Source organism: Nematostella vectensis, chromosome 13 (genome assembly GCF_932526225.1).
Source record: "Nematostella vectensis chromosome 13, jaNemVect1.1, whole genome shotgun sequence".
NCBI classification, from domain to species: domain Eukaryota; kingdom Metazoa; phylum Cnidaria; class Anthozoa; order Actiniaria; family Edwardsiidae; genus Nematostella; species Nematostella vectensis.
In genome coordinates this window covers 11,421,026-11,442,948 of record NC_064046.1, presented here as the reverse complement: position 1 = coordinate 11,442,948, position 21,923 = coordinate 11,421,026, and the positions used below count along the sequence as shown (strand labels likewise).

The 21,923-nt window shown below is 39.8% G+C and overlaps 2 protein-coding genes across 4 annotated transcripts; one reads left to right on the top strand and one right to left on the bottom strand.

Annotated features, from left to right (window-relative positions):
- Positions 1 to 1,218: 1,218 nt before the first annotated feature.
- Positions 1,219 to 9,761, bottom strand: LOC5519427 (dopamine receptor 1). Its single transcript, XM_048720473.1, has 3 exons — positions 8,233 to 9,761; positions 4,653 to 4,771; positions 1,219 to 3,395 (listed from the first exon to the last, which is right to left on the bottom strand). The coding sequence occupies exons 1-3, from the start codon at positions 9,303 to 9,305 to the stop codon at positions 2,410 to 2,412; spliced, it is 2,178 nt and encodes a 725-aa protein (XP_048576430.1). The 5' UTR covers positions 9,306 to 9,761; the 3' UTR covers positions 1,219 to 2,409.
- Positions 9,762 to 12,877: 3,116 nt separating this feature from the next.
- On the top strand, positions 12,878 to 21,631 carry LOC116603295 (melanopsin-like). Of its 3 annotated transcripts, none has more exons than XM_048720732.1 (4): positions 12,878 to 13,029; positions 16,912 to 18,064; positions 20,605 to 20,829; positions 21,079 to 21,631. In XM_048720732.1, the coding sequence occupies exons 2-4, from the start codon at positions 17,655 to 17,657 to the stop codon at positions 21,413 to 21,415; spliced, it is 972 nt and encodes a 323-aa protein (XP_048576689.1). In that variant the 5' UTR covers positions 12,878 to 13,029; positions 16,912 to 17,654; the 3' UTR covers positions 21,416 to 21,631. The 3 variants fall into 3 exon arrangements, with proteins under 3 accessions (XP_048576689.1, XP_048576690.1, XP_032220196.2); XM_048720733.1 differs by lacking the exon at positions 12,878 to 13,029 and adding an exon at positions 14,934 to 15,056; XM_032364305.2 differs by lacking the exon at positions 12,878 to 13,029 and having other exon boundaries at positions 16,758 to 18,064.
- The last annotated feature ends 292 nt before the right edge of the window (positions 21,632 to 21,923 follow it).

The window sequence follows — 21,923 nt, the reverse complement described above, 5'->3', positions numbered from 1 at the left end:
AAAACAAATCTTGATATATTATAAGAAATAGGAAAAAAGGGTAACCGAGGTCGTTTTTGTACTCATATTTCAAATATAGGTTGATCGCGAGAATCCATGTAACGTATCCCGCCATGTGAATGTTAACAAGAAAAAAAAAGAATGATAGAGTTTTCAAAACCTGGAACAGTTTTATTCATGATTTTTGTTTGATACCCATGATAATTGAAAGCTTGTTTGCAATAGGTATGCTTATATGTAAAAATACATACAAGCTAAGAAACGGGAATAAATCAACACAAGGTTACGAAATGACTCTGTGAAAACCGAGTAAATTTGCTGACTTTTCTAGAGAGCGTTTCGTCGGAACTCGGAGAGGCTAAACCTCGGAAAACGCGCCAAACTACTCTTTGTAGTAGTTTCTTTCCCTTATTGAAGTTGTATTTGTTATCTTTATGCCTTTTTGTATCCGGCCAACAAAGCATAAATAAATGTGCTCCCTTGGTACGATTCTTTTTGTGACTTTTCGTGTACTATATCCAGACGGCGCCTATGATGATCCAGGAACTATAAATGTGGAGCAAAATATATGTTATTTTTAATGGCAAGTCCTGTTTAAACAGTCTTTAACTTGATCTAACTCGTCGGTAAATCATACCTTTATAGCTAATGTATAAAATTGATGTTAGCTGCATGGTTTCCAATGTAGATGTTTTTAATATCCTTTCGAAACTGCCGACAGGAAATGTTCAGTTTCACATCGGAGCGTAAAAAGCTTTCTTGATTGACCAACAGAATCCTTAAAACGATTAGGAGATGTTTACTTTGAATGCCGCATTGTGTTTCTCGTTTAAAGAAACAGTTCAATATTTCTTGAAGGTAAAAATGTCGGTTTGAGGTAAATGGTTCGAGTTGAGGTCGATATTATGTGTACTTTGACAATTTATCCTTATCCAAGTATGCATGTAGAAATTCATTTAATTGATACTAGAACCAAAATTGCGATCAAAACTATCAGAATTCTGATGTGTAGCGAGATGAAAGTTCGAGCTAATCAGGTAAAATGAAACCTAGTGACAACAGGAGAATAAACGAAAATAGATAGTTACCGAGAATTCGAGTTATCTGAGCAAAAATGACAAAGCGTGTCCGAATCCCGCATCGCGACGGAATTTCCTGGCCCGCCCACGCTTGATGGTAAAAACGCGTCCATTTTGATCTGAGGAAGGTTTTTCAATATTGTTGTTTAACTTTTGTTTTTAAAACTTTATTGGTTTTCGATGGCTATTTCGAGATTTCATTACATAATATGTGTCTTCCAACACTTAACGAAAACAATAACCTTAGGTGACTTACAAAATTTTTTTAGGCATTTCGTATTGGTAATGCTCTTATGAATTTTACAACATAGAAAATCTTTCAAATGGAGGGCAAAACGATCTCACTGCTTTTTTTTGTAAAATCAAAACTGTTTGACCCTTTTTTTTTCCTAATTGCTCGGAGCGAGCGCAGCGAGCGGAGAGCAAGTCTAATTTTGTAGTCGATCGTCTTCAGTCACCTACAAAAATGCTTTTAGCCGACAGCAGGACAGTGCACTAGAGGAGACACTTGAAGTGCCTGTGATGCTCCGATATAATGACAACAAGCGAGTTTGAAGTGTCTGTGATGCTCCGATACAATGGCAACAAGGGAGTATTGCCTCACTAGCCTGCACGTGCTTTGGCTATCAGCCATGTTGTTATAAAACTCACATGGACAACTCTTTCTTTAAGTTGCACTGTGAACCAAGTCGTTTCGTTTTTTTATGATGCCTCTTTTATTGCATCATAATTTATATACATATTACATTGCATATTACATATTTACATTAAATTTCTAATCAATGCTTTTTTATGTTGAAAAGAATTGTTAAGCAGCATTCTCTCAGCAACTTTGAAAAATGTAGTAAATTTGTTGGCAAATTTTTACACTTGGGACAATTTTTCGATAATTCTTATTCCATTTTTTGAGCATCTTTTTGGCAACTTTTGCAAATTTGTGGCATCTTTTTGGCATCTTTTGCAACTTTGTGGCAACTTTGTGGCAACTTTTGCAATTTTTGGAGCAACTTTTGGCAACTTTTTGGTATTTTTGGAGCATCTTTTAAAGAAATTCGGAGCATCTTTGGGACAGCCTAAATGCACCCTAAATAAATTCCAGAAAGTAACATTACTTACTAAGGTTACTTTGGGCTCCCTGTGGATTTGGCTTGAAAGAGCGTCATGCGGCGCGCTCCATATCCTAATTGTTAATGTCTTTTTGAGGTGGAATCCAGTTGGAGAATCAAATCTACTTGCCTTGTAGAAAGGCTATGAATATACAAGAAATTCAAACTAATTTGTAAATGCATCGTTATCATGAACATGAAGATACATTGGGAAATCGATCACGTCACGTTTCGACAATTCTCTTAGCCTCCGTTTGTGCCCTCTTTTGCCTTCTGCAGCAAACCGGCAAAATCTTCGTGAACTCTTCTCGGTATTTCTCGTTGAAGATGGTGAAAACCACAGGGTCCCCGGCGCTATTAATAAACACGAAGATGTTGGCGGTGACCACCCATGCACTGCAGTGGATATTTTGCGGATCTAGAAAATCCAAGAGAATCCACACTATGTGGTTCGGCAACATACATACTGTGAATAATACAGTCACAGCTATCGCCATTTTTAATACTTTCTCCGAGTCTCGAGCGAGAATTGAACGCCGGGAAAATCCACAGCGATCCCGCGTAGCTCGTAATTCTCGGCATATATCCATATAAGCCCAAAACATGACCGATAATGGAATTATGTACTGCGCGATGAAGATGAAAACCGTGTAGATGAGCCTGTAGGTGGCGGTCGGTGCGGGCCAGTCTTCGATACAAAACTTGGAATGGTTATCCACATTCAGGACAAGGGCGTAAGGGATCACACAAAGTATAGACGCGATCCAGATTAGAGCAATAACAGCTCGGGTTGTTGGTAGACTCAGTTGTTGTTTCATGGGGTGTACGACAGCTCTGTGTCGACTTAGGCTTATTGCGACCAGAGTGAAGACTGACGCGAACGCACACATTGTTTGTAGCGGGAAAACCACTTTGCAGAGGTTTGGGTGATAAGGCCATTTGAAACCGTTTTCCTGTACGGGAATGTCGAACGGCAAGCAGACTGATGTGAAGGCAAGATCACAGACCGCTAGATTCACCAGAAAGTAGTTCATGACAGTTTTCATTCTTGCTCTTCGCCAAACATTATAACAAACAAATGAATTCCCTGTCACACTTACGATAAATATGACCCCGTAGAAGATATACTTGGCGAATTTGAAATGTAATCCTTCAGTTGTACAACTAAAATCGCTTGAATTCTTCAACGTCGAGTTTTGGTTATCCATTTCTTATGGAGTATTTTTTAGTTTGGTTGTCTACTCGTTGTGTTGCTGTTCCGCTTGCGCGTTCTGTAATTATAACGATTCAGACTTCATGCACCTGGCCCGTAACAGTACATACTTAATGGTTATAACCTATAGTGTATTCTGTAACGTGTTGATTTTGATCACGGGCTTCATCAAGCCAGTCTGAAGACATCGGGGAAAGTCTCGACACGTTTTATGAAACTCTTAGATGAAAGTGACTTCGTTCCTTTACATACTAGGAGCGTTTCTGCGTTTGAATTAACAGGTTAATGATGTGTTTTATTATTTGTGAAAGTTTCATAACATGGTAGCGTCACAAAAATAAATTGCATCGGAAACCAATGTGCTCAGATGAAACAGTCATGCAGACGTTTTTTTGAATTTTAATGACCAACTTCGTGCAATGGCAATATCATATACTTTTAAAATTTTGAATTATGATCCTAAATGATTTAGCATTCTGCACAATTTATGTTGTTTTTATGGCAAAAAAATGCCTATTTTCCTTAGAAAACCGTTATCCATTCGCTATACCTATTACCTATAAAAGAGTATTATTTTTTTTTAGTTTCCTTTGGCTGTTCACTAAATTCCTCATGTTATAAATATTTAATAAGCAGATACTTAAAATATTATTATAGTGTATGACTGCCTCTTGAGGGGTTTCAAGTGCTTTTTTCTCATTTCTACAATTACGTTAAAAGCCCCTTACGAAACCTCTTAATCATTAAAAGAAGTTAGCTTCATCACGTCTCTTGGTACAGATAGACGCATATTGATTGAACTTCAGTGGTTACCCTATTAACAGTATTAAGCAATCGCTCTCTACAGGCGCCAGAAAAAGTGTCCGGAGGGGGGGGGGGGGGGGGGGAGGGGGGGGAGTGTCGCAAGGAAACGGCCGAGGTGTCCTATCCGGAACCCACCTTGCTCGGGTGACGGGATCAGTTCGATTCCGGTTGAACCCTTCGTTGGTAGTTAAGAAGACGGTTAATTTACGTGTGTATTTGGATGGAAAAAGTTTCTAGATGGATCTAGCGACCAGGGGCCGGTTTCTGAAAGACCGTCTCAGGTTAAAAATCGCTAATCGTAGGTTAGCTAACCTACGTATAACTCTTCGTTCCCGAAAGCCAAGTAATCCCCCGATTTACAACCCTGGATTAAGCGAGTAAAAAACTGGTTTGTCGAGTAAAATTCACACAGGATACCCAGTAGATCAATAGAGAGCAACTCAAATTTACCTTTGGTGGTTTTATTTTCGTAGAGAAGCCCCAAAAACACCTCTACATCACCTGTAATTACCTCCATTTCATTGCCAAAAGTGTAATTTTCATGATTCGCTCGAGTTGGTGCCGTGACACTAGCGAGACAGATTCATTTCAAGTATAAATTTCATGTAACTTTCTGTCTGTCCCAGCACAATTTTCAAGTCAGCATCGCAACGAAGGTCGCATAACAATGCGAAATGTTAGGACATTTGATCCCTACACTGTTTTTTGTAACGTCTTTTTTGTCGACAACTTCATTTTATGAAACTTTAGTTCTTCTACAAAGTTTGGGAGGCCTGTGTTACGCCAACTAAACCGTAGGTTAGCGAGTTAACCCACCTCACGAGCAAGGTTAGATTTTACTTCCAAACTGACCCAGAGTTAGCGCTAACCAGCGTTTCGGGAACAGAACTAATCCGGGGGTAAACCCTCTGGACCCCGTTTCTCTCTAGACACGCCCCTGCTCTACTAAGCGGCCACTCCCCAACGTCCCTAAATATTGGTCGCTCAAGAAAACACTATGTATTTTTTCAATGTGTCTAATTGTTTGAAATGGGCACATATGAACCATTCGATGTCTCAATTAAGTTTGAAGTATCACTCGGATCTAAAAGACATTACGAATTATTAACCCTATTCAGACCGGGGGGGGGGGGGGGGCTTTTGAGCCCCCAGCACTAATAATTTTTGAACTAGTAGGGCTAGAACATTGAAATTTGATTACTTTTCCTAAAATTTATCTGGGAGCAGTTTGGGGTAAACAAAATTTTGATATGTGTACTCTGATAACCATAGCAACCAAGTGGCAAAACGCTTTAAGTTGTTAAGATCAACTATTAATGCGACGTGCTCAACGTAAATCAATGTCATATAAATGTTTTATACCAAGTTTTGAAAAAACACAATAAAAATTTACATCTCTATTTTGGGGGGAGGGGTTGTGTTTTTTTGTCAATTTTTTACCTTCTCGAAATAGTGCTTGTAGAAATAGCAAAAAAACATTCATATCCACCTGAAATCATTAATACAACTTGAAACGAATATTACATATTGTCAAAAGCTTCAGATTTTGCCATTCAGTTTTCATTGATTAAAATAAATAACTTTCATTAAATCCAAGATGGCGGTCCAAGATGGCGGATCCAATGGCGGATGCTGCTGATGTCACATAATAGCTAAAAATCGCTTTTTTTTTTTTAAACTAACATCTAAATTTGGCAAAATCCTTTTTATGTTCCTCGTTTTTAAATATAAATGTAGAAAAAAGTATTTTTGGGAAAGATAATTAAATTATTTCTTTAATTAAGAGTCCATTCGCAAACTTATGCTAACATCACAGGTGTCATATATTGTTGTCATAGAAACAGTGTCACCAAAAAAATATGTCTACTGCAAGATAATAAGATTATCTTATTATCTTTCTTACTCTGTATAAAAATTATTTTTATACACAATATTACACAGTCTAAAGTTTTATTTTGGTAGTTTTGGATTGTTCAAATCTACAATATTCGAGGCAAAATGATTGAAACAAATGCTAAGTGATACGGAACTAGGACTGCTACGGAACTGGTTATCGTACTACTAATGGATTATCTGAAAACAAAAAAAACCTAAATCAAGGCATATCCAGTAAGCTTATTAACGATTTCATCCAAAGACTTTGTGTGTACGCTAGGCTTGCAGGCGTTGCCCCATGTTTTTTCGCTATGTTTACTCGGTGTTTTCGCTATGCGCCGAGTCGTGGCCGCTATCTTGTTTTGTTCTGGCCGCGCAAAAGTTGGAACGAGCGCTCATCACGTTTTGTCACTCGCGCCAAGCTAGCACGGCCAAAAACAAGACTTAACGCATAGCGAAAAAAACACCGGGTAAACGCCCCCCGACTTAACGCGTAGCGAAAAAAAAAAAACGCCTGCAAGCAGGCTATGTGTACGCACTTGAATTTCGCGCATCCCAATTTTCGCGATACTTTACTTTACGTCACCTTAATTTCGCGGTTTTTTACATCATTTGAAGTTTAACAGTGACAAAGTGTAATAAGGTTGACTAAGAGAACCATAAAGAGTTTAAGCTTTTAACCATCTACACTCTTTAAAAAAAACGTTTTTTAATCTTATTCTTAATTCGTCTTTTTTCGGCACCTTCTCTCCTGCTAATAATTGCGACAGTAAGCGGTTTTGTCTCCCAGGACGCACAACACAACGCTTTATTGAACGAGAATAATTATGCAAATAATTTATATATTTTTTTCTAAAACAACTTCCAGCGTTGAGTAATAACTGCGGTTTCATCTTGTTTTGCTTCTAGTTTCGCAGTGGTCAAGCTCACAGCTTGTGCCTTTATTAGTTATGTTGACTTCAGAAGAACTACACTTAATTTGAGAATCTCCTGTTGTCTTCATAAAAGTTACATGGTTCTCTTGTTGAGAGACCTACCGCAGAGTAGAACAATAATTGCACTTTTATTAAGTGGCGACATCGGTTTCAAGTCTGTTCAACAGCTCCGGCTATCTGTCTTTTTCCATTTGAAACAGAATCCTTCTAATTTGATTCTTAAAGATAAACCATCGATATTTTTTTTTGATTCCGATGAATTGTAACAAACTGTCTCCCGTCTTTCACTTAAAACAATTGAATAATGCGATTATTTAAGATGTTACCTAGTATTTTCGGAGTTTTTTTTAATCTTATATTATTCAAAATGTTCTTCCTTTTGCTGTCAAATAAATTCTGGACTCATATATTATGATTGTCGCGAGCTAGGCCATTTAAGATGTCTCTGTTGAAAATGTCCCCAAATCTCTTGAATTATATTTTGACAGGGTATCATTCAGAGACTTTTTAAATTGGTATTCATTTAAAAATTATTGATTTATATTTCAAGAAACCTTCTCCTTTGCTTAGTTTTTAAGGCAATTTAGATAATCAACCTCAGTTTAAACGTTGCATGCACGTTTGATAAAGTAATTACATGCTATAAAGCCAGTCATTAAGTTTAAACTTTCTTGCTTCTCACGATATCCGAAATACACCTACGTCCCGTTTCTTTTGTCAGACTAAACACAAAAGGATTATGTTTTGAAGCTTATTATGTCCGCTTGTCAGCTTCACATGCGTTTTTGTTTTCATAAGAAAAATTGTGAGACAAACCAACTAAAAATGAAACTCTTGTGCATTATTTGCCGAATTCGATCGAAGAAAAAAAAAGCTTTTCAAAATCAGCCGATGGAAGTGGATGCTTTCTCTCACTTGGTTCTTTGCTAGGATGACAAAATGGCGGCTGAAGTTCATTTAAAAATAAATTTTGCCTTTCCATGACACGGTCATTTTATTATGGACTCTGGGAGTGAACGGCCGATAAGAAATCAAGGGGTTGTAAAAATCAAATTCTTAAAAAAATAGGTGTGGTTTAAGATCGGTTCAAAGATTGGTTGGTTCTTCGAGTATTATGACTTGAGTAATTTGAATAGCATTGACAGGATACCGTAACGTTTTACTACTGCTCCGTGTCACAAAACTGTGTAATTGACCTATAAGCTTGATGTTTGGGTCACTAGATGTACGAGTTCCTCAAGTCTGCGGAATTTGTCGATATTGTTGCCGCTCTAGATCTTAGGCTGTGCCCATTCGCTGCTGCCAACTCGTACTCAAAATTAGCGCCTCGGTTTCCACAAAACAGTTTGCGCAGTGCGTTTTTCATTTCTCGGTTGTGTAGCGTGAGAATCAAAGGGTTAACCGCAGAGTTGGTAAACATTAAACCAAGAAAAATCCGCATCAAAATCGGGGGGACGGCTTTTGCTTGAAACTTGTGAATGGTGAGAACTGTGAAGAAAGGTAGCCAGCAAAAAAGATAGAATCCAATTAGAATTGCTACCATCCTTCCTGCTTTTTTCTCGCGCATTGCGGTCATTTTCATTTTGGAGCTAAGTTCATCGGCGCCGGGAGGGCAAAATCCTCGTCTTGTTCGGTCCAGAGATGCAATCTGTCTCAGTTGATGTTTGGCAACGCCGTAGATCCGACCATATGAAATACAAATGATAATAGCGGGAATCACAAACCAGAACACCCATTCAGATGCCATATACACAACTTCGTTGATGAAGTGCTCCTCGGATGGCTCTGTACTGTAGCAAACAACTTCAACAGGCCGCCAAATCAGGGGTGGAATGGCCAGGCAAAATGCAGCGAGCCAGATGAGCATTAGAATCAGCGAGGATCGTTTCGGCGTGACATAGATGCTATAATGGAGCGGATACATGACGGCAATATAACGGTTCAGAGTCATGGCTGTGAGATTAAACACGGAAGCCGCACCGAATAGAACACCAGTCAGAAGGATGAAGTAGCATACAGAAAAGTGTGGGGGTTTGTAGTTTGGCACGAGCTTCCATATTGCCTGATAAAGCATGTCCGTGCACGCCATGGAGAGATCCGAAAACGCCAAACTGGCGATAAACAGGTTTCTCAAAGTCCGAAGGTTTCGGTTTTTGTAAATTGCGAAGATGATGAGACTGTTTCCAATGACTGCAAGAATTGCTAAGGTTATCATAAAGCATCCTTCTATCGTGTTATCCAGCCTGGGAGAACCTGCTTTGGCGCTCTGCTTCGAGATGTTACCGTTTTCCATGATGACTTTAAGGAACTCTCCGTAATCGATGACTCTTAACTTCTCTTTACAAAGACCGTACAATTCCGGTGTTAAAAATACCCAGTATTTTTAATAATTCATCCTATGTACTGTATCCAAATGACCCATAGAATTCTGTATATTCAGCTTTTAGTATGGATCTCTCTTTCAAAGTGTGATTTGATTAAAAAACAAAACTTAAAGTATAGAATTATCACATTGCGCAGTAGGGCGCAAGAGATCCTTACAAAGCGCGTATTACGGCCGGCTGTGGCAGGGCCCAGCGAATAGAAAGGCCGCTACTTTTAAGCATGCGACCATTAGACTCGTTTAACAGCCTGAGATAGATCTAATTTAAAATCCATTCGCGACTATCGATGTATTATTAAGTTCAATTGTCAAAAAGCACAGATGTTCTTGATGTGTTAGCGAGCCTGCCGAATTTTTCATTTCGTTTTGGTCGGGGGCGAGACAAGATAATAATTTTGTTAACAATGATATGTATTTGCATTGCGATCACTTATTCTGATTGATCTTAGGTAGTTAAGTTTTCATATTAAAAGAAAAGAAAGGGAACAAAATATTTTATTATTTTTAGTTATTTTTTTTTTACATTCTATTCGAGAACATTTGATAGAGTTGACATTCATGTGTATATTTCCAATTCTATTTCCTTCCTCCGAATTATTGTCAACGCTGTGTCTTAATGAATGGAACGTTGTCGATTCTGAAGTCTTCCAAAACAAATTACTTGAGAAAGAACCGCAAACCTATATTTACATGGAGACGACACACTAACTGTAAATTTGATTGCAGTCTAATTGCTTTTAAAGCGCCTGCCCAAACTGCATTATTCAACACTTCCTTTTATATATAAAGGCCCGTAGCCAGGATTTTGAGCGGGGGGGGGGGGGGGGGGGGCTCTTTTACTTATAAAGCGGTCCATCTTCTCTTACGTAGCCCGTCCTGTATACTCTTTAAATCCTTTTGGATGAATAGCTTTCTCCAAGCTTTACATAGAATACATCTTTCTTTTTAGTTGAGGCTGGATCGTTCTGATTTTCGGAGCATTGTAAGGCTCTGAAAATGCTCTAACGGATGTTCTCAGATTGTTTCATTCTAGAATCAATGTAAAAATACACACCATTGACGCATGCGCAAAAGTCCAGTTATACCCGCTGGACCGACAGACTAACGACGCATACAGTGTGGGAGGGTTTGAGGTGGACATGATGCGCCAACCAGCAAGGAAATTCAAATTTTTGTTCGTTGGTAATATAGAGAACAAATTCCAAACTGTTCGCTGTTTTTGCTCGGGGGGGGGGGGGGGGGGGGGGGGGGGGGGGGGGGGGGGAGGAAGAAAATTTCTACGACCACAGATTATTTGCTATCTCGTAGGGGTAAGACAAAAAATATAGCATAAGACAAACATGTTTACAGATGTACACATAATTTGTACATGTGGTTAGCTATGAATCACGAAACTTTTAAATTTTAGACAAATAACATCCATGTTTCTTTCTTTTCTTTTGTTTACCACTGAAATAACAAATGTAATATATTGGAAAGGTGTTATTTCACGCAATTTTTTCAAAATCTGCAGCGGCGTACTAGCCAGGATTTTTAACAAGAGGGGCCCAAAAGGCCCTTTCAAGGCATTTTCTCCTGTGCTTTAGATAATGTCTCATACATTTACTGTATGTTTCGCTGCTTGAACGGGGAGGGGGGGGGGGGGGGGGGGGGCTGGCCATCCACCATATGTTCTATCTGCAAGTTTCAGGTTTAGTACCAAAAAAAGATCCTATGTGGGAAAGCTATGATAAAGCTTTTTGCCGCAGGACATTGGGACTTGGCCTTTTCATGGATGATTATTTTATTTAGAAATGATCGATTTGCGACTCTGCTTTTCAAATATTAACGGAACTCTGCAGCCAAGCGGGAATGACGATTTTCGTATTGATTTTATTTTACCGCGAAGCTTGACAAGTTCGGACATGCATTAGAAACAGGACCAGAATGCTAAGCGCAAACAAGAACCCAGGTCTGAACTAGATCATAACCTAATAGTTAAACCACGGGAATAAGAATACTATTATACATAAAATGGCGCTAACTGACATAAAAAAACTTATAACCCAACCAAATAAAATTCATAACCTTAGCGCAAAAGGTCTTTTGTTTCACCTCTCATCGAAATAGTCCAGTTTTAAATTCGAAAATGACCGCTAGACAGCTTTAATTGAGGGCGCATTTTACAGTAGCCTCGACGTGAAAAAATTTCTTTCATAAATTTTCACAAGAAAACGTATTTACAAGTACAATCATTGTATGATTTTCAGGATCGGTAGTTTCTCGTTGTAATCTATTTTCCCTAAAATCCCTAAATCTACCTGCAGAGGAAGCGAAAAGGTATTCTAAGGTTTTTAAACCGATTAAAATTGGAATCCACTAAACAAAAGATAGAAAATGGTTCCCTTAAGGCGGATTCATACAGCACAAGTTAGTCGTATGCGACTTTCCCGTGACACTTCGACAACTCGAGTCTTAGAGTGTAAATCAGCCTACGACTCCGCTGCTACGATGTGGGTAATTCAGGACTAAGATGCTGTAGGCGGGTCCACGTCGCATACGACTAAATCGTTGGGTCTAAATCAGACGGCCTTTAATATGGTAGGTGCACGACCGCCGCCTGGGCAGGCTATTTGCCACACTAGTCCCACGCGTTCTTATCGGGTTTCCTGTGGTTGGGTTTCCTGTGGATGGTAAGATTGTGTAATTAGGACGTCACAGGAAAACCGCCCCAGCCCCCAGACAACCTCACGGTTCATCTCCGAGCACAGGAAACCAGGTAAAAACGCCTGGGACTAGGCTGTCACACATGCACAAAGCTAGTGTACACGTGACAAGTAGGCGGTTGTTCCATGTGAAAGGAGCACGTTTACCCCTTATCTATTTATTTTAAGAGAATTCCGAATATATCTCATCCTGCTAGCAGAGCTTTTTTCCTGTTTGCTTTTTTTAGAATTTAAATGTTTTTCTATGCTCTTTTTGGCTAGATTGATATAAGTGAAAGGTTTCAAGAACTTTAAGGTGGCGCGCCGAGGTTGTTGTGGCTAAACAGCTTTTACTAAGTTCCCTATATTAGACTCATTTTCGTCTCGATTTTCGTTAATTTTTCAGATTTTATTAATACATATATGCTTTGTCAGATCCCGCAAGATTCACACTTGTTTGAAATCAAATTATTTTTTTTCATGCAAGGTAAAGAGAAGCAATTTTTTTTATATTAAAATAAAAATATCGAAATCTGCGCGATGATTTTTTTTCTAAATTCACAGTAACACCTAACAATACTCCAGCTTGAAGCACACGAATTTTTGGCTTAAAACTGACCTGTCAAACTTCGCGATTGATGAATCTTTATTTTAAGCCAAAATTGTCCTCGCAATCTTTGAAGAAAAAAATAAATGCACTCTTGCTTACAAAGATCCATCCCCGAATTTACGCCCCCTGCTAAGTCCACACCCTAAGGCAACTTGGGATGGGATCTCAGTTTCGCTCGTGCAAATTTGCCACATGTGAAACAAACAAGACAGCTATCGTCGATTACCATGTGTGACACTAGCGTGGGCTTCGTTTGAAGCGCGTTTAGATACTCAACTTTTGATTCTAATTTCTCATAAACGCAGGTTCTGCATGCAACTACATCAAGCACGTACTTTCGGTAAGACCTATTTTACCAGTAGAGTCGGGTAATAGTTTGTAAGATGAGCGGGTTGCGCTAAAATGTTGAAAAGGAAAAATTCTTTAGTTTTCAAATTATCTTTACAAATATACTCTCGAATTGACTATCTGAAATTTATTCTTGTGCAACACTGGTCCTCTTGCCCCTCTCACACAAGTTGCCTTAGGGTTTGGACTTAACAGGGGGCGTAAATTCGGGGATTGATCTTTGTAGGCAAGAGTGCATTAATTTTTTCAAATATTACGAGGACAATTTTGGCGTGAAATAAAGATTCATCAACCGCGAAGTTTGACAGGTCAGTCAAAAATTTTTGTGCTTTAAGCTGGAGTATTGTTAGGTGTTACTGTGAATTTAGAAAAAAAATTCATCGCGCGCAGATTTCGAGATTTTTATTTTAATATAAAAAAATTGCTTCCTTTTAACTTAAAAAAAAAATACGAAAATCGCGCTGAAAATGAGTCTCTTGTAGGGAACTTAGTATAAGCTATTTAGCCAAAACAACCTCTGCGCGCCACCTATGAGCTTCAATAGATTTTGGCCTAGATATTTCACCTTTTTTTACTCAGACATTAACAGGTACTCAAACTCGGAAAACATGAAATCCCCGTTAACTGGAACTAATTTTTCTTTCCCTTAGCCTTAGCCGTTAATTGAACTTTCCTCTCGTTTCACCCTGATTTTTTTTTCGATTCTTTTTCCTTCAAAGATCACTACTATCAAGTATATACTATCAGTACTATCAAGTATATTGTCTATAAATCAGATGCTACTTTACACTTGTTCTTGGACCTCCTCCGTGAGACCCTCGTCAGCTTCTAATAACTCTTCTTTAAATGAGCTTTTAAGCCCTAGGTCGGTTTTGAAAGAAGGTGTTATCTATTGCCTGTCGCCAAAAGTGAACCGAAAGAAGCATTCTTACTGGCGCATCGCAAACTGTAGGGTGTGAATTTCTATTAAAAAAAAAGGAAAATAATTCAGACCACGTTTCTTCGCCGTTTCACCGAACACATCTTCAAATGAACGTGATTGAATGCCCATCTTTTGCCATTTCTTGTTATCGAAGCGCGCAAAACTTGAAACACATCATTCTAGAGGTTTTATAGAAATACACTCAAAGTTTCATGCAGTACAAAATCGTGGACGCGTGTGGCCTGAGCGATCTTTGCATCGTTTCAGCAGCACAACAAGCCATGGGACACTACGAAATTAGTTCTAATAGCTGCAGTTCATTAAACAAATCCTGTCATTATGCACAATAATATGTATGAAATTAGTTTTAATCGCTGCAATTCACTAAGAAATCATGTCATTAATTGCTTTGCTTATTATAGCCTCCAACTAAGGCGAAAGTTATTGCAATACTGTATGTGTATTCTACTAAAAAATATTATTATTTTAGTTTCAATTAGATAATTGAACTCAAATTATAAACATGCTTTGTGTTGCAGGCTGGGCCACAGGCCACGGTGCTCATAAAAAGGTTGGCCTGACATCCTAAGTTTAAAGGCGCTGTAGGTCTGATAGGCGGAATGTCGCGCTAGTTTAGCCAACCAGAGAGACATTGTAGCGAGCGCCAAATCTTGTAGCAGGGACAAAGAAATGCTTCTTGGATAGTTGAGAAACATTTTCGGGTCGCGCCCTACAAAATTTGCCGCGTTCTACATCCCCCATGTTTTTGGTGGTGGCTGAACTAGGAAACATCTAGGAGACATGTCGCACATTATATGTCGTGATCGACATGTCGTTTAGTTTAACCGGGTCTTATAACTAAAAACTTCAAAAAATATTTTCTACAACCCTTACGCGTAATCTCGCTTTCTGATTGTTTGTTAGCTATAGTAAATCTAAGGGCATCACAGCATTCGTCATTCCTTGCAGGTTCATTTGAAGCAGAAGAGACTAAAAACCTAAGTTAGCGAAATTTGGTTCTCAACGTTTTCTGGCAAATTTGATTTTCATCTTTACAAAAGAATACTTAAACCAACGAAGACTGTGGGGTTCTGAAGGTAATGTTTTCAATTTTTGCTTATCTACGCGCGCTACATAAAACACCGGTTGCATGCGCTATCACACGCCTTAGAAAAATACGTCATTACAATGGACGCGCGCTTTTTTCCCCGTGGTATATATTCTTATACACCACAATACCACCACAGAGGCAGAGTCGATTTCCAGTTTTTGGTGTATTGTATTCATTGTTCTGGTACGAGATCGCGACAGTTTGGGCTTTTTGATTCTATTCTTATACACCACGATATTCGTCACATCATGATCAATATTCGCTGCGAAGCAACCGGCACTACGCGTCTTGTGACTTGTGACATTTTGAGTACATACCACGGAAAACAATGGAAATGTTGTTTAATGAATCTTGTTGTGTATCTTATGCTATATATTTTGTCTTGCCCAATCAAATCTCTAGAATTAACAATGGCATTTTTAACATGGCACTTGACGTCAGGGAGGCTCCACAAAAGTTTTTTTCGGAATGCGGGATTTTAGCCTTCGTAGCGCTCGGGAAACGGGAATTCAAGGAAAACACAAGCAAGATTCAAGATAGAAATGTTGGGACTGGGGGGGGGGGGGATATCGGGATAACGGGGGATTTGGGGCCCTTTTGTGGAACATATTTAGATTGCTTAGTTCTTACACGAGCATTACTGAACGTCTAAGTTTAAGATCAGAAGAAATGCATTTATAGTTGATTTGCCAAACACTTTGAAAAACACATAAAGTGTTTTTTTCTAAAGTTAATATGCGAGAAAGTGTGGGCGGCTTTTCCGCCTTGAGGCTCGTAATTTGTTATTAGATAACTCAAGGGGTAAAGAATTAATACAAAAGGCCCATATAGTCGTGATAGTAAACCAGAAGAATAAATACAATAACCACAAAAAACTGGTATTCGACTCTGCCAAATTTTCGTCTTTCAATAGACTTCTTCAAGGCAGACTCAACAGGGGCGGATCTAGCTTTTCGCTAAAGAGGCCGAGTTTAAACTACCTAAACTACCTAGACATATAGCTATTTCAAAAAAGATTGTTGCTCAAACATGCGCGCTGACACGCCTTGGGACTAAAGATGGAATTAAAAAAATGTTTCAAGTAGCAGAAGTTCAGAAAGTTGCCAAACTAACCGTTATTTTGACCTTTTATGCTACTTTGCGGTCTGGGCGCGACGAATTTTTCTTGAAATAGCGATGTTTACAGCTGCTTCCAAAGCCATCAATCATCAGAGTTCATTAAAGTGATGTTTACCATATACACAAAAACAATATGCTAACAAAAAAAGCACCTGCTGTAATTTAACGTGAAAGGTTTATAATTCATATCGCAAAGTTAACATAGAGTGTTTTTTTTTATTTTATGAAGTTTGGTTATTATTTGCTACGGTCCTTAAGGGCTTTATCGTGGGGTTATGAACATAGCTATACCTGTGGCTGTATTTTACCCTTTAACGGACTGCTTAGTCACTTCAACTCCCTACATGAAATTTTAGAATCTATTGAAAAAAATTTCGATGATGACAATTTAATTTTGTGGTTTCGTAAACAGTAATAGCCTTAAGCATCTTCACAAATTCAGTAATAACGAGTCATTGTACTCTACCCCAATTAACCCTTCCAAATATTTAAGTGTTAATAAACCTGCATAAAAGCTAAAAGGCTCCGTCCCTAATCACCAAGTCTTTATCAATAATTCATGGTGAGCTTTTCCTTTTTAGCGTTTGGCTTAAAAGAGAAAACCCATATGCAAGGGTGTACTGTGAATGGTTAATATAGGAAGTGCTTCATGCAAGTTTTGTTTTCTGTCATATCAATATTATTTATTTAGAAGTCTGATTCGTGATTATGCTTTATTTCAGGAATAACGTTTTGGCGCGACAATTTTTCATCCAGTGCCTCTTGAAGGATCGATCTCAACAGCCGTGGTTTACGAACACGCCTTTCTCGGGATATCAGGCCGTCGATATCTCTTTTAGAACACCTGCCAGCCGGTCTAAGCTCTCTCCTCCGATAGCAAGCACGAATCATGCCTTCCCTTAGAGGAATTTAGCAGAAACCAGTCGTTTTGTTACACAATCAAACCATTTAGACCGACCACGAGGTCCTTCTGCGTGTCATTGTTTTCCTCCCAAAGACTGCTCTCACGCCGCTCATGGCTGGACGAGCAACCGATGAACCTTAGTGCTTTACACCTTGCTGATTAATCGAGCTTTTCCTTAGTGCTCTTACGTTCATCTCCACTTCACAAGGCGTCGAGGTTTCTTTTGAGACAGCTGTCAGCGTGTGGTATTATCGACTCTAAAAAGATTCCGGGCTCTGTTTGTACGAGTTATGCCCTCCCCAAGAAACTATTAGCAGAAACAGTATAGTGCAACATTTTCTGGACTAATAAAAAGATCCCGCCATATTAAGTAGCTAGAGATCTCCCCGCCCACTCTGTTTCTGACGCCACAATTCTCTCGTTTATCTCTTCGCTGACTCATTGGTCACTGACCTTTCCAAAAGACCAGCCAATTGTCCGCTTGTACGCAACACCCCCTTGGAAACAGAAAAGAAGCAAAAATTTTGCCATTATCTTCTTTACTCTGCAATCTCCAGTGGAATGACAAAGTCAGTGACGAACGCATCAAGTACGGGATCAGATGACCATGTCTCCAGGATTTGGATGTATGGAACGCCAATGTTCCTTATTCTTGCATTGGGAGTTGTTGGGAACGGTCTCGCCATCGCTGTGTTATTCAGGAAGCAGCACAGAAATAAGATCATTGTGCCCTTCATGATAAACATTGCCATGGCAGACATGTTTATCGTGGTCGCCAGCTACCCGGTTTTTATATACGATAACATTTTCAGATATCCCGTGAATGACTTCAATTATCGTTGTGTTTGGTATGGGTTATCAAACTGCTGCATAGGCATGGCGTCCATCGGGAGTTACGCATTGATTTCTGTTCTAGTGTATAAAACCATCGCTAGCAACCCGATGCAAAAAAACAACGGCTTATCGGTTAGGTAAGTAAAGAACTGGCTGATACGATAGGTGAGAATATATTTGGGGGTATAAAGGGTTGATAAGTGGGTAGGTTGGTGGGCGCTCTTTACAACCATCTCTTGCAACTCGATGCAAAAACTTAACAGCTTTTCGGTTAGGTGGGTAAAGTGGTTAATACGATAGGCGAGAATACACCTATTTCACTAAAAGTTGTAAGTGCAAACGGCGAATGGTAAATGGCTTTTGGGTACTAAGTATTCGTAAAGTTAAAGGTATAAAGTCCAGCTAGCAATGTAAGAGCCAAGCATTTGGTAACCTTTAATGGATAATTGTTTTGATTTATCCATATTCTTCGAGACGCATGGTTACTTTCTGTCGTAGAACTGCCATTTGCCAATCGCCATTTACACTGACAACCTTTAATAGGTGTATGTTTGTGGGTATGAAGGGTTGATAAGTGGGTAGGTCGGTGGGCGCTCTAGGTTAAGATTGATTTAAATTAGGTAAAAGGGTATCAGTATCATCATTTGGTTTCAGCCGAGATCCGCACAATCTTTCTCCAGAACAAACTTTGATCTGCTACTCCACTTGGCTGATCCAGAGCATTCCCAGAAATAAGGGACATTAGCCAGCGGTTTCTCTGGGCTCACATTTTGCTAGGCCCGCGAGGAATAACAGCGGTATCACAAATAAAAACGAGATTCCGGCCAGCACAGGGGCTTCCCTTTTGTTGTTACACTAGAAGTTTTTAATCAGGTTGACTAAAATTCCCAATAAAAGTAGTATTAGCGGTATTTAAACGTGCAAGGGGCATCTCTGATTTGATATGTCCAATGATAATGGAAGTGCGGCAGTCTTGCTGAGGTTGGAAAACATTATATGCGCAAATTTAAAAAAAAAAATGTATTTTAGAAAGGCTTTATGGTTCCCCTGTGTCTACCCAGAAAGCCGTGGGGCCGTTTAAAAACAAAATGGAGCACGGACGAACGGAGAGAAGTTGTTCTTGCGGAGCGCACCGTTTTCCTTGCTTCAGTCTGTATCTTAAAGACAACAATAATGGTTCCTGAACTAGGCATAACTACATCAAATGTTATTTCTTCGGGAACAAGATTGGAAGGCGCTACTGCCTATTTTATTGGCCAATTTGATGGAAGGATAGTCGATTAACCAATTTCGAGTCCTGCACCTGTGATGCGGCGAACAGTTCTACCTTTTAAACGACTACTTTTATGCCCGATTTCAATGAAATTACAGAGAATGTATGGAGGATTGTATGCTCTCAAGCGAACAAAAGTGCAATGTCCAAGGAACAATAATAGGGCTTTCTCTGGCATCGTTTGAACGGAGAATGTATCACTCGAATGGCAAGGTTTTTTTTTTTCGAGTCCTGCATCGTGAGCCCAAAATCTCTGAAACAAGAAAATTTGATAAATTGTGATGTCTCCCCACATTTCCTTATAATAAATGGCAGCCATTTTGACATTGTATGTGCACTATTACGCATGCGTGACGGCCATGTTGTCTCTTATTTCTGGGAATGGATTAAATTAGGGGATGGATAGACTACATGACCACACAATGTGCCGGGTTCCACACGATCCTACTGCTTTATCATTTGTTCGGAAGTAATGACCCAAGGCAGGTTTTTGTAGATGGGGTGTGTTGAAGGGAGGAGGGTTTTGTTGATGGGGTGTGCGGGAGGGAAGAGGTTTTTGTAGATAGGGTGTGCGGGAGGGAGGAGGGTTTTGTAGATGGGGTATGCGGAAGGGAGGTTTTTGTAGATGGGGTATGCGGAAAAGAGGAGGATTTTGTAGATGGGTTGTGCGGAAGGGAGGAGGGTTTTGTAGATGGGGTGTGCGGGAGGGAGGAGGTTTTTGTAGATAGGGTGTGCGGGAGGGAGGAGGGTTTTGTAGATGGGGTATGCGGAAGGGAGGTTTTTGTAGATGGGGTATGCGAAAAAGAGGAGGGTTTTGTAGATGGGTTGTGCGGAAGGGAGGAGGGTTTTGTAGATGGGGTGTGCGGGAAGGAGGAGGGTTTTGTAGATGGGGTATGCGGGAGGGAGGAGGTTTTTGTAGATGGGGTATGCGGAGGGGAGTAGGGTTTTGTAGATGGGGTGTGCGGGAGGGAGGAGGTTTTTGTAGATGGGGTATGCGGAAGGGAGGAGGTTTTTGTAGATGGGGTGTGCGGAAGGGAGGAGGGTTTTGAAGATGGGGTATGCGGAAGCGAGGAGGGTTTTGAAGATGGGGTATGCGGAGGGGAGTAGGGTTTTGTAGATGGGGTATGCGGAGGGGAGTAGGGTTTTGTAGATGGGGTATGCGGAAGGGAGGAGGTTTTTGTAGATGGGGTGTGCAGAAGGGAGGAGGGTTTTGTAGATGGGGTGTACGGAAGGGAGGAGGGTTTTGTAGATTTGGTGTGCAGACCAGTGGGTAGTGCGTAAATCAATTGGGTATAGATAGTAAGGAAAGTTGGTCAGCGGGTAGGTGTGTAGGTAGGACACCCTCCCAGGCGTGGGGGATGGCGGGTTGTCGACTTCTCACTTCTACATTCCCCTTTTTTCAAGGTTTCGTAACGTTCTCCTCGTGGCTATCTGGATATATGGTATCTTGTGTGCACTTCCACCACTGCTTGGCTGGAATTTATATATTCGAGGCCCAGAAGGTCTTAGCTGTGGTCCTGTTTGGGTGACCAGGAGGGCTGATTACATCGCGTATAACATCACCCTTGTGGTGGTTGGATTTGTTGTTCCTGTCAGCATCATGGGTTTTTCTTACTTTAAGGTACTCAGGTACGTTGATCACATCACGCAGCAGCCAGTATGGATTGACTGTTAGATGCTCGAAGATCCAGCGCTTTCTTATCGGCCGCGAAAAAAGCGCCGATAGTGTTGACTGAAACACGAAGTACAGTAGTCTACATAATAGTTAATAGAAAATCCACTTACTTTCCAAACTCAAACTATGCTTTTCTATCACAAGTCTTTTACTAGACCAAGAGCAACCCTTTCTGATGGTCTGTTTCTATTTATTATTTTCAGGTTTTTCTTTAAACAAGGTTTGCCTAATCACAACATCCTAAGAGCATCTTGGGCTCTTTATCAGCGCAGAGTAGCTTGTATGGTGGGTTTATCAAGTGCCGCCTTCCTCCTTAGCTGGTCCCCCTACTGCTTTGTCTCCGTAGCATCCATGGCAACAGGAGAGCACGTGTTAGCAGCCAGTACCGCGATGTTCCCGGAGCTGATGGCAAAGGCTTCAGTGATATACAATCCCATGGTTTATACTGCGATGGATACAGGCTTCAGGAAGGGACTTGTTAAAATGCTCGGTTTCAAGAAGGAGAGATATGTAGTCAATTTACCAAAAGGACGAAACTAGGTGAGATTCGCCAGAAACACTATGATGAGAGATCATCACAACTTTGTTATAATGCTCAGGTTCAAGAAAGAGAGCTAGATTTAAATTATTTTCGTGCCTGCCAATAAATCCTCTTGAAGAATTTTAAACGACTTAGCTGTTGGATTGTTGGTTGTTGTTGTTCGTTGGCAAGAATTCGCATAATGTTTTACTGCAATAAAATACTCTGTATAAAGAGGCAAGCATCTAGTACAAGTAGCTAGTACAAATAATCATACAGTTTCTAGTTTAATTTGGAAATCAAAATCAAATTGAAAAAATCGTAAGATTATTTTTCAATAATATACATGTCAAAATTTTATAGAAAAACACACTATTTGTTAATTTGTTGAGTCAGGTCAGGCGTCAAATCAGGCGCCTCAGGAAACCTATCGTTCATCGTGATCAGAAAACAACAACTGTGATTTGATTGGTTCAGATCTTTTTCAAGCGTAGGGTAGTACTGGATTACCTTTTACATACAGTGAAT

What these genes read in the sequence shown, in the direction of transcription:
- LOC116603295 (XM_048720732.1), top strand. Translation starts at nt 17,655, where the DNA reads ATGACAAAGTCAGTGACGAACGCATCAAGTACGGGATCAGATGACCAT. An exon ending in AACAACGGCTTATCGGTTAG is followed by an intron (nt 18,065 to 20,604) that starts GTAAGTAAAGAA and finishes CCTTTTTTCAAG; the next exon opens with GTTTCGTAACGTTCTCCTCG. An exon ending in TCTTACTTTAAGGTACTCAG is followed by an intron (nt 20,830 to 21,078) that starts GTACGTTGATCA and finishes TATTATTTTCAG; the next exon opens with GTTTTTCTTTAAACAAGGTT.
- LOC5519427 (XM_048720473.1), bottom strand. Translation starts at nt 9,305, where the DNA reads ATGGAAAACGGTAACATCTCGAAGCAGAGCGCCAAAGCAGGTTCTCCC. An exon ending in TTGAGGAACTCGTACATCTA is followed by an intron (nt 4,772 to 8,232) that starts GTGACCCAAACA and finishes CTGTCTCGCTAG; the next exon opens with TGTCACGGCACCAACTCGAG. An exon ending in CGAAAATAAAACCACCAAAG is followed by an intron (nt 3,396 to 4,652) that starts GTAAATTTGAGT and finishes ATACTCCATAAG; the next exon opens with AAATGGATAACCAAAACTCG.